The following is a 14,141-nucleotide window of genomic DNA, read 5'->3' on the forward strand; positions in this document are numbered from 1 at the left end:
CGCGGCTCTAGTCACGTTACTAACGTTTCCAACTCAATTTCGATACTAAGGAATAAAAACATGGAGGATAATATTCAGATAATGGATAATTGGGATTATTGGGGTTACATCGTACACATTAAAACATAATAATCCTTTATAAAAAGCTTTTAAATCTGGATATTTATGTAACTTATAGATCATTTTTAAATATTTTTTTAACCTTTTATTAAACCAGGTACCTGGTTCCCTCTTTCTTTTTCTTTTTTTTAAATAAAAAAAAATAAAAACTGAGACCCTTGTTTAAGTATATTATCAACCTAATTACTCTGCTTTGACATTCAGAAAGTTATATTTCATAAAGCTGGCCACAGACTAGACTTACGTCTGATGCATCTATGACAATTTAAAAAGGATTTAGTAAGAACATTATTTTATTGTTTGGTTTTGTTGTCAATAATCGAACAATCGTTACGTTGGTCAATGTTTCTTGGCTGTTACATCATATTATATTGTATTGCGCAAGCCCGTGTGAGTTTGTAGTCGACCTAAAAAGCAGACCTGCTTGAAGTTTAGGGTTTAGGTTAAGTTTAGGTAAATAGTGATTGTGGTTACAGTGAGGATCAGTCTGTAATGTCCCACAAAGCTCGGGAAACGCGTGTGGATTATCCAGACGTGCTGCTGTTGTTTACACTGGGACTGAAGGGACATAAAGGGCCGAGAGACAGCGAGGGATTAAAGGCGCCGTGCCCGATTTTGTGTTTTACGTCTTTAAACAGCTCCACGTGTGTCTCTCACGCACCAAACGCATTCCCAGCATCCGACATGTTCACAGAGATGAGTTTTTAAGCACTTTTCGCAGCCCTCTGGACCGTCCCGGGTAAAGCTAGACACACTTTAGCATGCTAACAGACATTAGCATGCTAACGCCGCACTTCCAACTTCCCGAGAATAAAACGTTCTATGATAAAACTCAGAGAAAGCACTGTGGTCTCACTTTTCTGAGCTTTTTAACCACGTTCTGACATTGTTCCTTCATCATAAACATACTGGGTGTTGTGTTTAGCTTCAGTCACTCGTTTTCAATATTTCCCAGTTTCGGGACATTAGAGGCAGAGGTCTGGATGCCTCCTGTGCGGTTTGTGCTGTTTTTCAGTCCGTAAATCATCTCCGGATTCATTCTTGGTATTTCGGCCTCAAATAAGGTTAATTGAAACTGTGCACTTACATTAGCACGTCAGGGTGAGCTAGCTTTTGGTAATTTTTCCATGGTAATTCTCCCCGCTAACACCAATCCTGACGAGGGGATCGCCGCCTGACCTCCAAATAAATGTGTGTGTTTCATTTCTAAAACATGAAATGCCACAGTAAATGCAGAAAGACCAAGTTTAAAGGCCAAGAACAATACAGGAAATACATGATATTTGTCCTTTAAGTTTTTTTTCATCAATAAAAACACCAGTAATTCTCTAAATGTAATACAAGAAAAGAAGTTTAACGCCCATCAAGACAAACATGTGACAGACCACCCACCAGCAAAGTCACCTTTAAATGTAAACATCAAATTTAATGCCCCTCATTTATATCTCTTTTATGTATAATTTCGCTCCACGTATGCAATTTGTACACAGCGGTTTCCTGTCAATTATGTCGGATTCAAAAACAGACGGAAATCCCCCCAAAAAAACAACAACTCGGAGCCAAAATGTGCTTGTGTCTGCCGGCGCACACGCCTCTCGTCACGTTTCCCGTAACGACGAGAGAAAGGAGGAGGAGCAGAAAGGAGCAGAGACCAGGTGTAGTCAGCTGAAATGGGCCTGGATTATTTGGCAACTTTCAGATTGTGACCACAGTCTCCACATCACAGGCAGTTTCGGTAATCAAACACAATATATCCACACAAAAGTATACACCTCACGTATTTATATCCTCAATACCATAAAAACTTAAATAGTTCTTTTTTCTTTTTTTTTTTAAATTGAAGCCATTTACACTGGAAAAAATACAGATGATATGTAAAAGAGCGATTGAATCGATTGTATTTATCTGGATTTTAGTGCATTTTGACTTTCTTACGATACAATTTGCCGATAAAGCAAGAAAGTTTTGTCCTTATTTCAAGCATCTTTTTTCTCTCTAATATCTTATCGTCCTTTTCTTATTTTATGCGAAACGTGCCATTTTACGCTTGGTCCACTGGAAATCTCGTTTCTCGACAGTCAAAAAACACTCGATAAATCTAATATAAAACAACTGAAGACGGGAGTTGCATTTTTAGCACCATTTTATCAACACTTTGTGAGGAAAATCTGCCCCACCGGGGGTTCGTTCGGACGTGCGTAATCCGCAGCTTAGGCGACCGTTCTTCGCCGGCGCGCGCGACGAACGTGCGAGGACACAAAGGCGTGGAAACAAGACACTCGACTCCTTGGAAAGATTAAGATGCTGGCGTTTGCGTTGGGTGGTTTTGGGCCACGGTATCTTTGCCAGACAAAAGCGCAGACTTGTGAGAGCGGCGTTAGAATCAAAGGATGCCAACAGTCAAACGGCCACGATTACAAGCGGTTTACACGACGTTAACGCGGATGAATAAAAGGATAATGACTCTTCTGAGGACGAGTCAAAGTTGGCAAAACCCGACTTGGGACTCTTTAGTCGTTGAGTCGATTTAATGGTTGTTGTCTTTGTCGCCAACATTTGTATCAGTCGTTATTTAAGTTTGATTCAATGGGACGACAGAAAGGTAAAAGGATACGGAAGGAGTCGGCTGCAGATTGAGAAGCTGTTTTGGCGTATGAACACACCGTTTCCTTTACGTTTTATGCGTCCATTCGAGCGCAGTTTTGCTCCGATCGCAGAGACGCTGAAAGGTTTCAAGAGCTTTTGCCAGTTTTGTGCCAGTGCATTTAGTCGACTAATCGATCGGAAGGACACGTCTTTAGTCGAGCAAGAATCGATTGCTCGACTAAAAGCCCTAGACCCGACTTTATTCTTGCAAATGAGTAATTTACACTTTTCCCCCATAGAAAAGTGTCATTTCCACATCTTATCATAAAACAACCGAGCGCAAACCTGGATTAAAGAGCCTGATTTGTCGTTTAAATATGTTTTGTCATGTTTTGGGACTTGTCTTGTCCTATTGTTCATAAATACTGGGCTAAGATTTACTGTTACTTCAGAACTCAAAACTCCTGCCGTGGACACAGTGAATGGATACTTCAGGAGCTGAAACAAAGGACATCACAAAGAAATGGATGACAAACTGAAAAAAACACATTCTTTGGACTAAACGGGACTCATACGCTGTAGTAGTAGTAGTAGTAGTAGTAGTAGTAGTAGTAGTAGTAGTAGTAGTAGTAGTAGTAGTAGAAGAACTAGTTGTAGTAGTAGAAAGTTTAAAGTGTATTAAAATGTTAAAAAAAAATTAAGAAATATCTTGCCAGTTAAAAGGTGCACTGTGTTATTGCTTTTCCGGAATGTTCCACAGATTGGCATTAAACATATCTACATCTGCGAAGACGAGCAGGTGTTACAAGTCAGATCTGTGCGGAGGCGAGTCCGCTCAATGTGTTTCGGAGCAATAAAAAACAATCGAATATGCGCCAGATAAGATGGGTTTAATGTCACAGTGTGGACCAGACAAAGCAGTCACATCTCCATGGCGACAAGGAGAGGGCGAAGGACCCTCCATCAGGAAGGTTACACAGTGGAGCTTTAAATAATCAACAAATAAAGAATAATCAAACAAACAATAACATAAAGATAAATTCATTTGTGGATTAAGTCTCCACAAATCCAACACAGTTTAACTCAAGTTGTTCTGTTTTTGCAGTGCGTTGACCCCTCAAGGTTTTTTTTTCCCACAATGCCTCGCTGCTGTTTGTTTTAGCTGCAGGTAAATGGGTCGGACACGGCACCGCGTTAATTACAAGGAAAGGAAGAACTGCTCACTGAGAGGAGCCGCACAGGCGAGGAAAGTGCTCTTTATCTTCAAAACACGGACTTCCCTCTCCCCAGACAACTCCCCCTCCTCCCTTTTTTTGTGTGCTTTTCCCGGGACAAGAAAGGATTTCCAAGAAGTAGACGGTGCAGGAAAATGAAACAACACACAAAATCGTATTATTATTTTTTTTTCCACAAAAAGGAGAAGATCAAATCTGAAGGAGAAATGTTCAAACCATTTTCATAGATTTCAAAATGCAGACATAAAGATAAACCCTTGAAGTTGTATTTGTTGATTCTGACTTTCAGCTTCTTCCCTCTGGGCAAAGGTTCCTGGTGACGTGAAACGGAGCGCTTCAAAAACAGCTTGATCCCAGCAGCCGTTTGTTTGCTAAATAAGATGTAACTTGCTGTAACTGTTCGTCTGTGTTATAACTAACCTGTGACTTTATGTTTGTTTTGATTGTGTGTGCGATGTATGAACTCCACCTGTGGTATACATAAAGTTACCTGAACTGTTTGAGTTCAATAATCCAGTTCTTAAAAAGGTTAATCGGAATTTTTATCCCGGTTTTTAGTAAGATCTAATTTGCACAAATACTAAATAATGTATCCAAAATAGAACGATTCATTTAGCTAAAATGCAATTGAGATAAATATATATTGAATCATTTTTTTAAATCCCTGAATTGCACATTTTTTGGTTCATAATTTCACTTCCTGTTTGTAATTGATGACATCACAGTAGGAAATTACCCAGTGAACCCTGGGCAAAAACGCATCTATTGTCACAATTTATTTTATTTTGCAACTTTATTTTGCTGAATTGATGTTTAGAGTTGAAAAAGCATAAACTTGTGTGTGCCAAGTGTGATGTCACTTCCTGTCATTTTTCTATAGATTTTTTTTTATTTTTCTTCACAAATATCTAGTGGATTTGTGTAAAACTACCATTTATGTGTACAACAGGTATAAACACACCAAATAAAGTCAAAATTTTAAAATCGTAAAAACCGTCATACGTCACTTTAACATGTGAATTAAATGAGTCTTTAATCGTTTGGGTCAGTGGACTTTCTTCAGGTACAAAGAGGACAGCTCCTTTCACGATGTTACATAAGCTCAGGTACCGCCCCCATCCAGCCCCCCGACCAATGAGGATAAAGTACATTCTGAAATCCCCACCAATCACATCAAACACATTCCAAATCATTGTATTCAGCACTAATCACACGTTTCACGCCCGCCGCCTGCTCAGGTGGGAGAAGCAAGACATTTAACCTGGTTCTATCTATTTTTTAGATTTATGTGTTGTCCAAATATGTGCCTTATTTTATATAAACACATTGCAAGACGGATTTATGCGAGCAGCGATGTCAAGATGATCAGGTCAATCGATAATCGTGATTATTTAGATCACAATATAATCGCAAAGACTAAAACATTATAATTGTGATATTTTCAGGGTTTTTTGTTGTTGCTGTTTTTTTAATGAAATTTATTTTAAAAATGAACTAAATTATGGGTATTTTTTTTAGTTCAATTAAAAAATGTTTAATGATTTTGAAGAAAAAATAAGTATTTTCTGCTCAGTCTTTCCTCAATAAAGTCAACCGTAACAACAAATACTTTTTTTAATGTCAAATTAATAATTCAGAAAGTTTGAGTTCCTAAAGCAGGCCACACACTGAGGAGCGCTGCACGTGTTGAGAAATCAAAGAACAAAAGGAAATTTAGGATTTTATTGTTGTTTTGGTCGTGATGTTAATTATTCACCAGTGTCATCCCCTCAGTAGGAGTAAAAGTACTGCCCTGAGAAGTACAGTTTAGTTTAGTTACTTAGTTTTCGGTAAAATTGAGAAAAAGGTAATTTATATGAAAATGAACCAGAAAACAAGCTATAATCTAAGAACACGAGAGTTGGTTTTCTCTCAGGGCAGAAAAACACAAAATTACAGACATGAAAAACGCCACATTCAAACAGCGAATCTGACCAGGAACACGCGCCTGAAGGCTAAATCTGCACGTGTGCGGGTCATTTAGACCAACTTTAGACTTGGTTTGGTCCAAATTTAGTAAATATTAGAAAATGGACTGAAACAGCACTAAACTGGGACCAAACCAGGACTAAAACAGCACTAAACAAGGACCAAACCAGGACTAAAACAGCACTAAACTGGGACCAAACCAGGAATAAAACAGTGCTAAACTAGGACCAAACCATGACTAAAACAGCGCTAAACTAGGACCAAACCAGGACTAAAACAGCGCTAAACTAGGACCAAACCAGGACTAAAACAGCACTAAACTGGGACCAAACCAGGACTAAAACAGCACTAAACTAGAACCAAACCAGGACTAAAACAGCACTAAACTGGGACCAAACCAGGACTAAAACAGCACTAAACTGGGACCAAACCAGGACTAAAACAGCACTAAACTAGAACCAAACCAGGACTAAAGATGATTTAAGCTAAATAATAGACAGGACAACATCAAAGGAGTAAACAAGACGGATTAAACCAGGACTAAACATGGACTAAAACAAGAAATAAAGGACTAAAGCACAGTTAAACTAGGGCGAAGGGTTTAACAGGACTACATCCGGAACCAGAACTAAAGCTAGACTAAAGCAGGACTAAAACAAGAACCAAAGCAGGTCTAAAGCAGGACTTAAAGCAGGTCTAAAGTAGGACTTAAAGCCGGACTAAAGCAGGTCTAAAGCAGGACTTAAAGCAGGACTAAAGCAGGACTTAAAGTAGGTCTAAACCAGGACAAAAGCAGGACTAAATCAGGTCTAAAGCAGGACTTAAAGTAGGACGAAACAAGAACCAAAGCAGGACTAAAGCAGGTCTAAAGTAGGTAAGCAGGACTAAAGCAGGACTAAACCAGGAATAAAGCTGGTCTAAACCAGGACTAAACCAGGACTAAAGCAGGTCTAAAGCAGGACTAAAGCAGGACTAAACAAGAACCAAAGCAAGTTTAAACGAGGACTAAACCAGGACTAAAGCAGGTCTAAACCAGGACTAAACCAGGACTAAAGCAGGTCTAAAGCAGGTCTAAAGCAGGACTAAAGCAGGACAAAACAAGAACCAAAGCAGTACTAAAGCAAGACTAAAGCATCTATTTCTCAATGAGGACTTAATCAGAGCCAAATCAGGACTAAGCATAATTGAACAGGGGTAGACCAGTTACAGACCAGGACTACAGCGAGATTGTGTTCAGACTTGCCCAGACACCACAAGCAAATACTTAAACTTAAACAAGGAACTAAACACGACCAAAACCAAGTTTACATTAGGACGAAACGTGATTAAACCAAACCAGGACAAGTGTGAACGCAGCCTTTAAACCAGGACCAAACCAGGAATACACAAGGACTAAAATAGGACTACACCAGATCCAAAAGTAATATAGGTCTAAAATAGGACAAAACCAGGGCTTAAGATGGGTGAAACAAAGACACATACTAACTAAACTAGGATTAATCTAAACTAGAACAAGTGTAAACCCTAGAACAGCAATAACCAACACTAAACCAGGACTAAACCAGGACTTAACCAGGACTAAACCAGGACTAAACCAGGACTAAACCAAGTCAATAGAAGGACTAAACATGACTATAGAACAAAAGCAGGACTAAACTAGATTAAAGCTGGGTTAAACAAAGTACAGAACAAAACAAAACCTAAAACCATAATTTTATATAATAAACCAGATTAAACCAATAGCAGGATTAAACAAGCACTAAAACAGGACTAAACCTCATCCAAAACAAGACTAAACTAGGTTTAAAGCGGAACAAAATCAGGACTAAAACAAAACTACAGCTGGGTCAAACAAAGATTACACTAAAGCAGCCCTAAACCCAGACTAAAGCGAGGTCTAACTTGTCCTTTAACCCAAAGACGGACCAGCAGAGGAAGCAGTGAGTACGGTTATGCACCGCAGCTTGAGAAACACTCACAGACGGAGAGACGGCGCCGTTGGGATGGTACGGGTCGGGCAGCATGAGGAACGGGTATCCAGGGTATGCGGCCGACTTGTACATGTCAGACTGATGCTGCTGTTGCTGCTGCTGCTGCTGCTGCTGCTGCTGCTTGGACACTGGGAAGGCGAGAGGAGAGAGACATTAAGTACAATGACTGTTAAGGAGAAGAAAGAAAACTGTGAAAAAAATTTCAGAAAACAAAGAAATATGACAAAATTGCAGTGTAATCTTCCAAATACTGCTAAATAAAAAAAAAGTCTGCTCTTTTACGGTCAAGTTTACAACCCATTTACTTTTTAAACCTTTTTACTTTTTAAACCTCACCAAAGACACTTTTAGCACATTTTTGATGGATTACAAAAAATATGATCTAATTGAAATAGAGACACTCTTTATGTCAATTATTGTCAATATTGTCCTCTAACATAACAACTAAATTAATGGAATCCTGTGTTTATTGTTTTTTTTTTTTTTTTTTAGCTATTTCTGATTAAACAAAAAATTTACATTATTTTCACATATTTGAAATTAATTGTTTTTTGTATTTGTGTTTTTCTATCAATAATTAAAACATAGAACAAATAAACAACATATGTGACCTGACCTTATTCATTTATAATTGATTAACTTAAAGTAGTAGTATTTAAAATGTAATAATCAAAATTATACTTAAATTGTGTTTTCTTTTTTAAATCTTTAATCTGTTCAAATAAAATGATAAAACAGATTTAATTTTACACATGATATAGGAAAATACAAATTACTTTTAATATTTTTAGAGACACACATTTAATAACCATAATGAGTTTTTCTATTAAACTTCAGTAGATTTGCACAAAAAGCTAATTAGTGGTTCTCGTTACTCGACACACTCAGTAATTCTAAATGTTCAGTAACAATATAATTATACTCACTGCTCCAGAAACACATGTACAACTCCAAACGTGAACACAAAGTCGCTTCTGTCTCTGTCACACGTGTTAAACTTCCAGATGACACACGAGCCGACCAAAGACAGACGCGACACCTCATTCAAGAGGCGTGAACCTGTGCGCTAAGATGCTAACGCTAACGCCGCCCGCCCACGGCCCAAAGTACGAGGCGTGACGTTTTAGAAAAGGTCAGAAAAACTGCCGCGAAACAAAACAACTTCAACTGGTGCAATTCCACCTTTGGGGTCAATGTTTTGAGTGCAGCTTGAACTGGAAATGGGACTAAAGGAGGTCTAAACCAGGACCAAACTGGGACTAGTCTAGATCTAAACCAGGACCAAACTGGGACTAGTCTAGAACAGAACCAAGACCCAACTGAGACTAGTCTAGATCTAAACCAGGACCAAACTGGGACTAGTCTAGATCTAAACCAGGACCAAACTGGGACTAGTCTAGAACAGAACCAAGACCCAACTGAGACTAGTCTAGATCTAAACCAGGACCAAACTGGGACTAGTCTAGAACAGAACCAGGACCCAACTGAGACTAGTCTAGATCTAAACCAGGACCAAACTGGGACTAGTCTAGATCTAAACCAGGACCAAACTGGGACTAGTCTAGAACAGAACCAGGACCCAACTGAGACTAGTCTAGATCTAAACCAGGACCAAACTGGGACTAGTCTAGATCTAAACCAGGACCAAACTGAGACTAGTCTAGATCTAAACCAGGACCAAACTGGGACTAGTCTAGAACAGAACCAGGACCCAACTGAGACAAGTCTAGATCCAAACCAGGACCAAACTGGGACTAGTCTAGATCTAAACCAGGACCAAACTGGGACTAGTCTAGATCTAAACCAGGACCAAACTGGGACTAGTCTAGAACAGAACCAGGACCAAACTGAGACTAGTCTAGATCTAAACCAGGACCAAACTGAGACTAGTCTAGAACAGAAACAGGACCAAACTAAGACTAGTCTAGAACAGAACCAGGACCAAACTGAAACTAGTCTAGATCTAAACCAGGACCAAACTGAGACTAGTCTAGAACAGAACCAGGACCAAACTGGGACTAGTCTAGAACAGAACCAGGACCAAACTGGGACTAGACTAGATCTAAACCAGGACCAAACTGGGACTAGTCTAGATCTAAACCAGGACCAAACTGAGATTAGTCTAGATCTAAACCAGGACCAAACTGGGACTAGTCTAGATCTAAACCTGGACCAAACTGGAACTAGTCTAGATGTAAACCAGGACCAAAATGAAACTAGTCTAAATCTAAACCAGGACCAAACTGAGACTAGTCTAGATCTAAACTAGGACCAAACTGAGACTAGTCTAGATCTAAACCAGGACCAAACTGAGACTAGTCTAGATCTAAACCAGGGCCAAACTGGGACTAGTCTAGATCTAAACCAGGACCAAACTGAGACTAATCTAGAGCTGAACCAGGACCAAACTGGGACTAGTCTAGAACAGAACCAGGACCAAACTGAGACTAATCTAGAACAGAACCAGGACCAAACTGAGACTAATCTGGAGCTGAACCAGGACCAAACTGAGACTAGTCTAGAACCTAACCGGGACTAAAATGAGACTAGTCTAGAGTCAAACTAGGACTAAAATGAGACTAGTCTAGAGTCGAACTAGGACTAAACTGAGACTAATCTAGAACCTAACCAGGACTAAAATGAGACTAGTCGAGAGTCGAATTAGGACTAAACTGGGACTAGTCTAGAGTCGAACTAGGAATAAACTGAGACTAGTCTAGAGTCGAACTAAGACTAAACTGAGACTAATCTTGAGCCAAACCAGGACTAAACTGAGACTAGCTCCTGGTTTGGCGTTCACACTTCCAATATCACTTGCACTATGTTATTTGGGACTAAACTGTGACTAAACCCAGGACTAAATTTGGACTTCACTAGAACTAATCTAGTACTAGAACAGGGCCAAACCAAGTCTACATTTGGACGCAAACTGGACTCAATCTAGGACTAAAAAAGGACAAGTGCGAAAGTTATGATCTAAAAGTAAAGCAACGAGGACTTGGATCTAGAACTCTAAAACGGACTCCTCCAGGACTAAACCAGGTCTAAAATTTAGGACTTTTCCAAGACTTTTCCAGCACATTTCCAGGACTAAACCTTCCTAAACCAGGACGAAAATGTAGGACTTTTCCAGGATTAAACTCAAAAGTATGTTTCAACTAGATTTCTGCTTCTGTTGTTAGAAAATGGACAGTTTTACAAAATTTGAAATGGTTTGAATATTGTTTAATCCCCCTCATTGATGATATAAAATCTTTTTTTTTTTTTTTTTTTTTATTTATTAAGACACAGCCACAAAATGAACAAGTTTAAAGTCACGTGTCTTTGTTCCTTTTGATTTGAAAAGAAGCTTGAGGTTGAAATGGTTGAAAAACGCGGTGGCCGAGCTGAAGATGGCTGTGAGATAGTGACATTTGCGCGTCCGTTCTTGCACCTGAGGGTCGGTCTTTGAAGTGCGCCCCGTGACCAAAAGCCTCCTCTGCGTCTCCACAGGGGGCGACATGCTCTTTTACATTTAGTCTTCTTTTTTTGGGGGGGGGGGAACTGTTTGTGCAAAACCGAACACGTTACATTCACGTTTGTAACTGTTAGAAGAGATTGCAAAAAAAGACCTAGTTTAGATCTATATTATTCCAGGACTAAACTAAACCAAGACTTTTCCAGGTCTAAACCAGGTCGACCGCTAGGACTAGTCATACTTCTCATTGGGTGATATTAAGAACCTGCAATAAACCAGTTCTTAAACTACTATTCTAGGACCAAACTATGTCGAAACCAGGTCTAAACGAGAACCAAAGTCATATTTATGTGTGTAATATTATTTTTGGCGTTTCAGAAGTAAAACAGGTCCAAACCAGATTTAAACTAGGACTTCCAGGCGTTTAACCAGATTATTCCAGGACTAAGGCAAAGTCTACACTAGGACTAGTCATGCTTCTATTTGGGTAACGTTGGTAAACCAGCTATACACTAGGAGTAAACTTGAAGTAGCCAAACTTCTAATTCAGTAATATTCATTTGGAGAAATAAATCAGGTGTAAACTCTTCCAGGACTAAACCAGGTCTAAACTAGGACTTTTACAGAACTTTAACTAGATTTTTGCAGGACTAAATCAAGACTTTTCCAGGACTAAACCAGGTCTAAACTCGGACTTTTACAGAACTTTAACTAGATTTTTGCAGGACTAAATCGATACTTTTCCAGGACTAAACCAGGTCTAAACTAGGACTTTTACAGAACTTGAATTTGATTTTTGCAGGACTAAATCAAGACTTTTCCAGGACTAAACCAGGTCTAAACTAGGACTTTTACAGAACTTGAATTAGATTTTTGCAGGATTAAATCAAGACTTTTCCAGTCCTAAACCAGGTCTAAACTAGGACTTTTACAGAACTTGAATTAGATTTTTGCAGGACTAAATCAAGACTTTTCCAGGACTAAACCAGGTGTACAGTAGGACTAGTCATACTTCTGTGTGTGTAACATTATTTCAGACTAATAAACCAGTTGTAAACCAGGTCTAAAGCAGGTCTGTCACCACACTCACCTCCATCTAAATGCTCCCGCTGTTTGTCGGACGAGTGGAAGCCCCTCTCTTCGCTCTGTTGTCCTCGTCTGACCGCCTAAAGAAACCAGAGCAGCACTTTTATTGCACTTTACCTCAAACACATTCACATTTGCAGTACAGTAGTAGCAGTAGCAACAGCTGTAGTAGTCGAAGTAGTTGTCGTAATGGCAGAAGTAGACGATGGACGCACTTACAATTGTGTCAAAGTTCATTCAGTACGTTCACAAAGATGTTCCCACATTAACGTGTGATTTCTAGGTACGATTCGAGGCAGCGGTCGTTAAAATATGAGCGGAACTACGCGAAAGTAAGTGTAACAAAACTTTGCCAGCACTAGACTGACCATAAACATGTTTTAGCACGTCTATTTGTTTCCTGCCTCTTACATTGTTGTAATTTTTGGTAGTAGAAGTAGTAGTAGTAGTAGTAATAATTAGTAGTAGTTATTGTATAAGAGCAGAACTAATTATTACTTCAAATAAAACGCAACAAAGCTTTGTCAGTAATAGGTGTCGACTGACGTTTTTACTACACGTTTGAGCAATTTTCTTAGTATTTCTTAACGTTTACCTTTGCGTTTTTGAGAAATGAGCTGCTGCAACAGAATCGTTTCCCGATAAATCGTCAATAAAGAATCGGTTTATCGAGGAATCGTAATAGCGGAATGCCTGGTCACGATAATAAGACCAGTAGTAGAGGTAATTGTGGAGAGTATTATTAATAATTTTGATCATGGTAAATGTGCGCTGTCTTTTGGCAAATAAATTGATATCATATAAAACAAATCTAAAAAACAAATATGGTAAAGTTTAAGCCGCTGCGACGAATGTGACAGAAGTTATTACAGTATTTATTACAGTTTCCCGTTGTAGTCCATCACTTTGAATGAGTGTTCATCATTGGTTGATCATGTGTCGCTGCACTCGTTAAACGCACGTCGAAAAGCGCGTGAACTTTAACGATAACGCACAAGTTAAAGACGCGTTCGTGCGCCGTGGTCTCGGGTCATTTTCGTGTCGTAGACGAGTCGTAAACGCGCGATGCGGCGATAAAAGAAGTCGCACAAGTTGTCGGACGTCGTGGAAACTGTAGTGGTTAAGTTAGTTGTTCGGCGCCCCCGGTCCTCGCGCCTCCGCGGCCCCGGGACACCTACCGCCGCGCTCGGGCTCTGGTTGATCTCCGACTCGTTGACCAGCGACGACTTGAGGTCCGCCAAGTCCCGCTCCGTGAACGCGTTCTCCGGGATCTTCTCCTCCTGCTCGCCCTCGTCTTTGAACGCCAACATCTCATCGTTGGCTCCGAGGTCGTCTCCTCCGCCGTTACTCAACTGCGGCATGACTGCGGTGCGTCTGCGTCTGCTTGTTGTTGTTTGTTTGTTTGTTTGTTTGTTTGTTTGTAAGTTCTTTCACCCAAAACCTCTACCGTCTCTCTTCGAAACAACTCCAGAAAACTTCAAGCGAACGCGCCGCGGATGCGTGACGAGAGGCGCGCGGGTTTCGGTGCGACTTCCCTTGCGTGAAAAGTGCGTGAGCGCGGTCCAAACATGCGGAAAAGTGAGTCGCCGCTCCGGAGATGACTCGTGTTGTTGCTCCGCCGCGGGTCTGAGCGCGAGACGGGGCGAGGGGGCCGACTTCAAAGGGCGCAGCGCCGGTGATTGACGGCTCCGATGACTC

The 14,141-nt window shown here is 40.1% G+C and overlaps 1 protein-coding gene across 2 annotated transcripts in view; it reads right to left on the reverse strand.

Moving 5' to 3' along the window:
• tcf7 (transcription factor 7) overlaps positions 1-13,873 on the reverse strand; it is an 88,660-nt gene extending 74,787 nt beyond the window's left edge. The window contains exons 1-4 of one of the 2 annotated variants that reach the window (XM_072446041.1): positions 13,622-13,873; positions 12,448-12,523; positions 10,729-10,734; positions 7,889-7,989 (exon numbers count right to left, since the gene is read on the reverse strand). In XM_072446041.1, the coding sequence (XP_072302142.1) occupies positions 7,889-7,989; positions 10,729-10,734; positions 12,448-12,523; positions 13,622-13,804 (366 nt within the window). In that variant the 5' untranslated portion in view covers positions 13,805-13,873. Of the gene's footprint in view, positions 1-7,888; positions 7,999-10,728; positions 10,735-12,447; positions 12,524-13,621 lie in introns of those variants that run through there. The other variant, XM_072446040.1, reaches the window with a different exon arrangement.
• Positions 13,874-14,141: the final 268 nt, after the last annotated feature.

This window comes from Eucyclogobius newberryi, unplaced genomic scaffold, assembly GCF_026437365.1.
Source record: "Eucyclogobius newberryi isolate DKJ021-1_F unplaced genomic scaffold, fEucNew1.0.hap1 SCAF_15, whole genome shotgun sequence".
NCBI classification, from domain to species: Eukaryota; Metazoa; Chordata; class Actinopteri; order Gobiiformes; family Gobiidae; genus Eucyclogobius; species Eucyclogobius newberryi.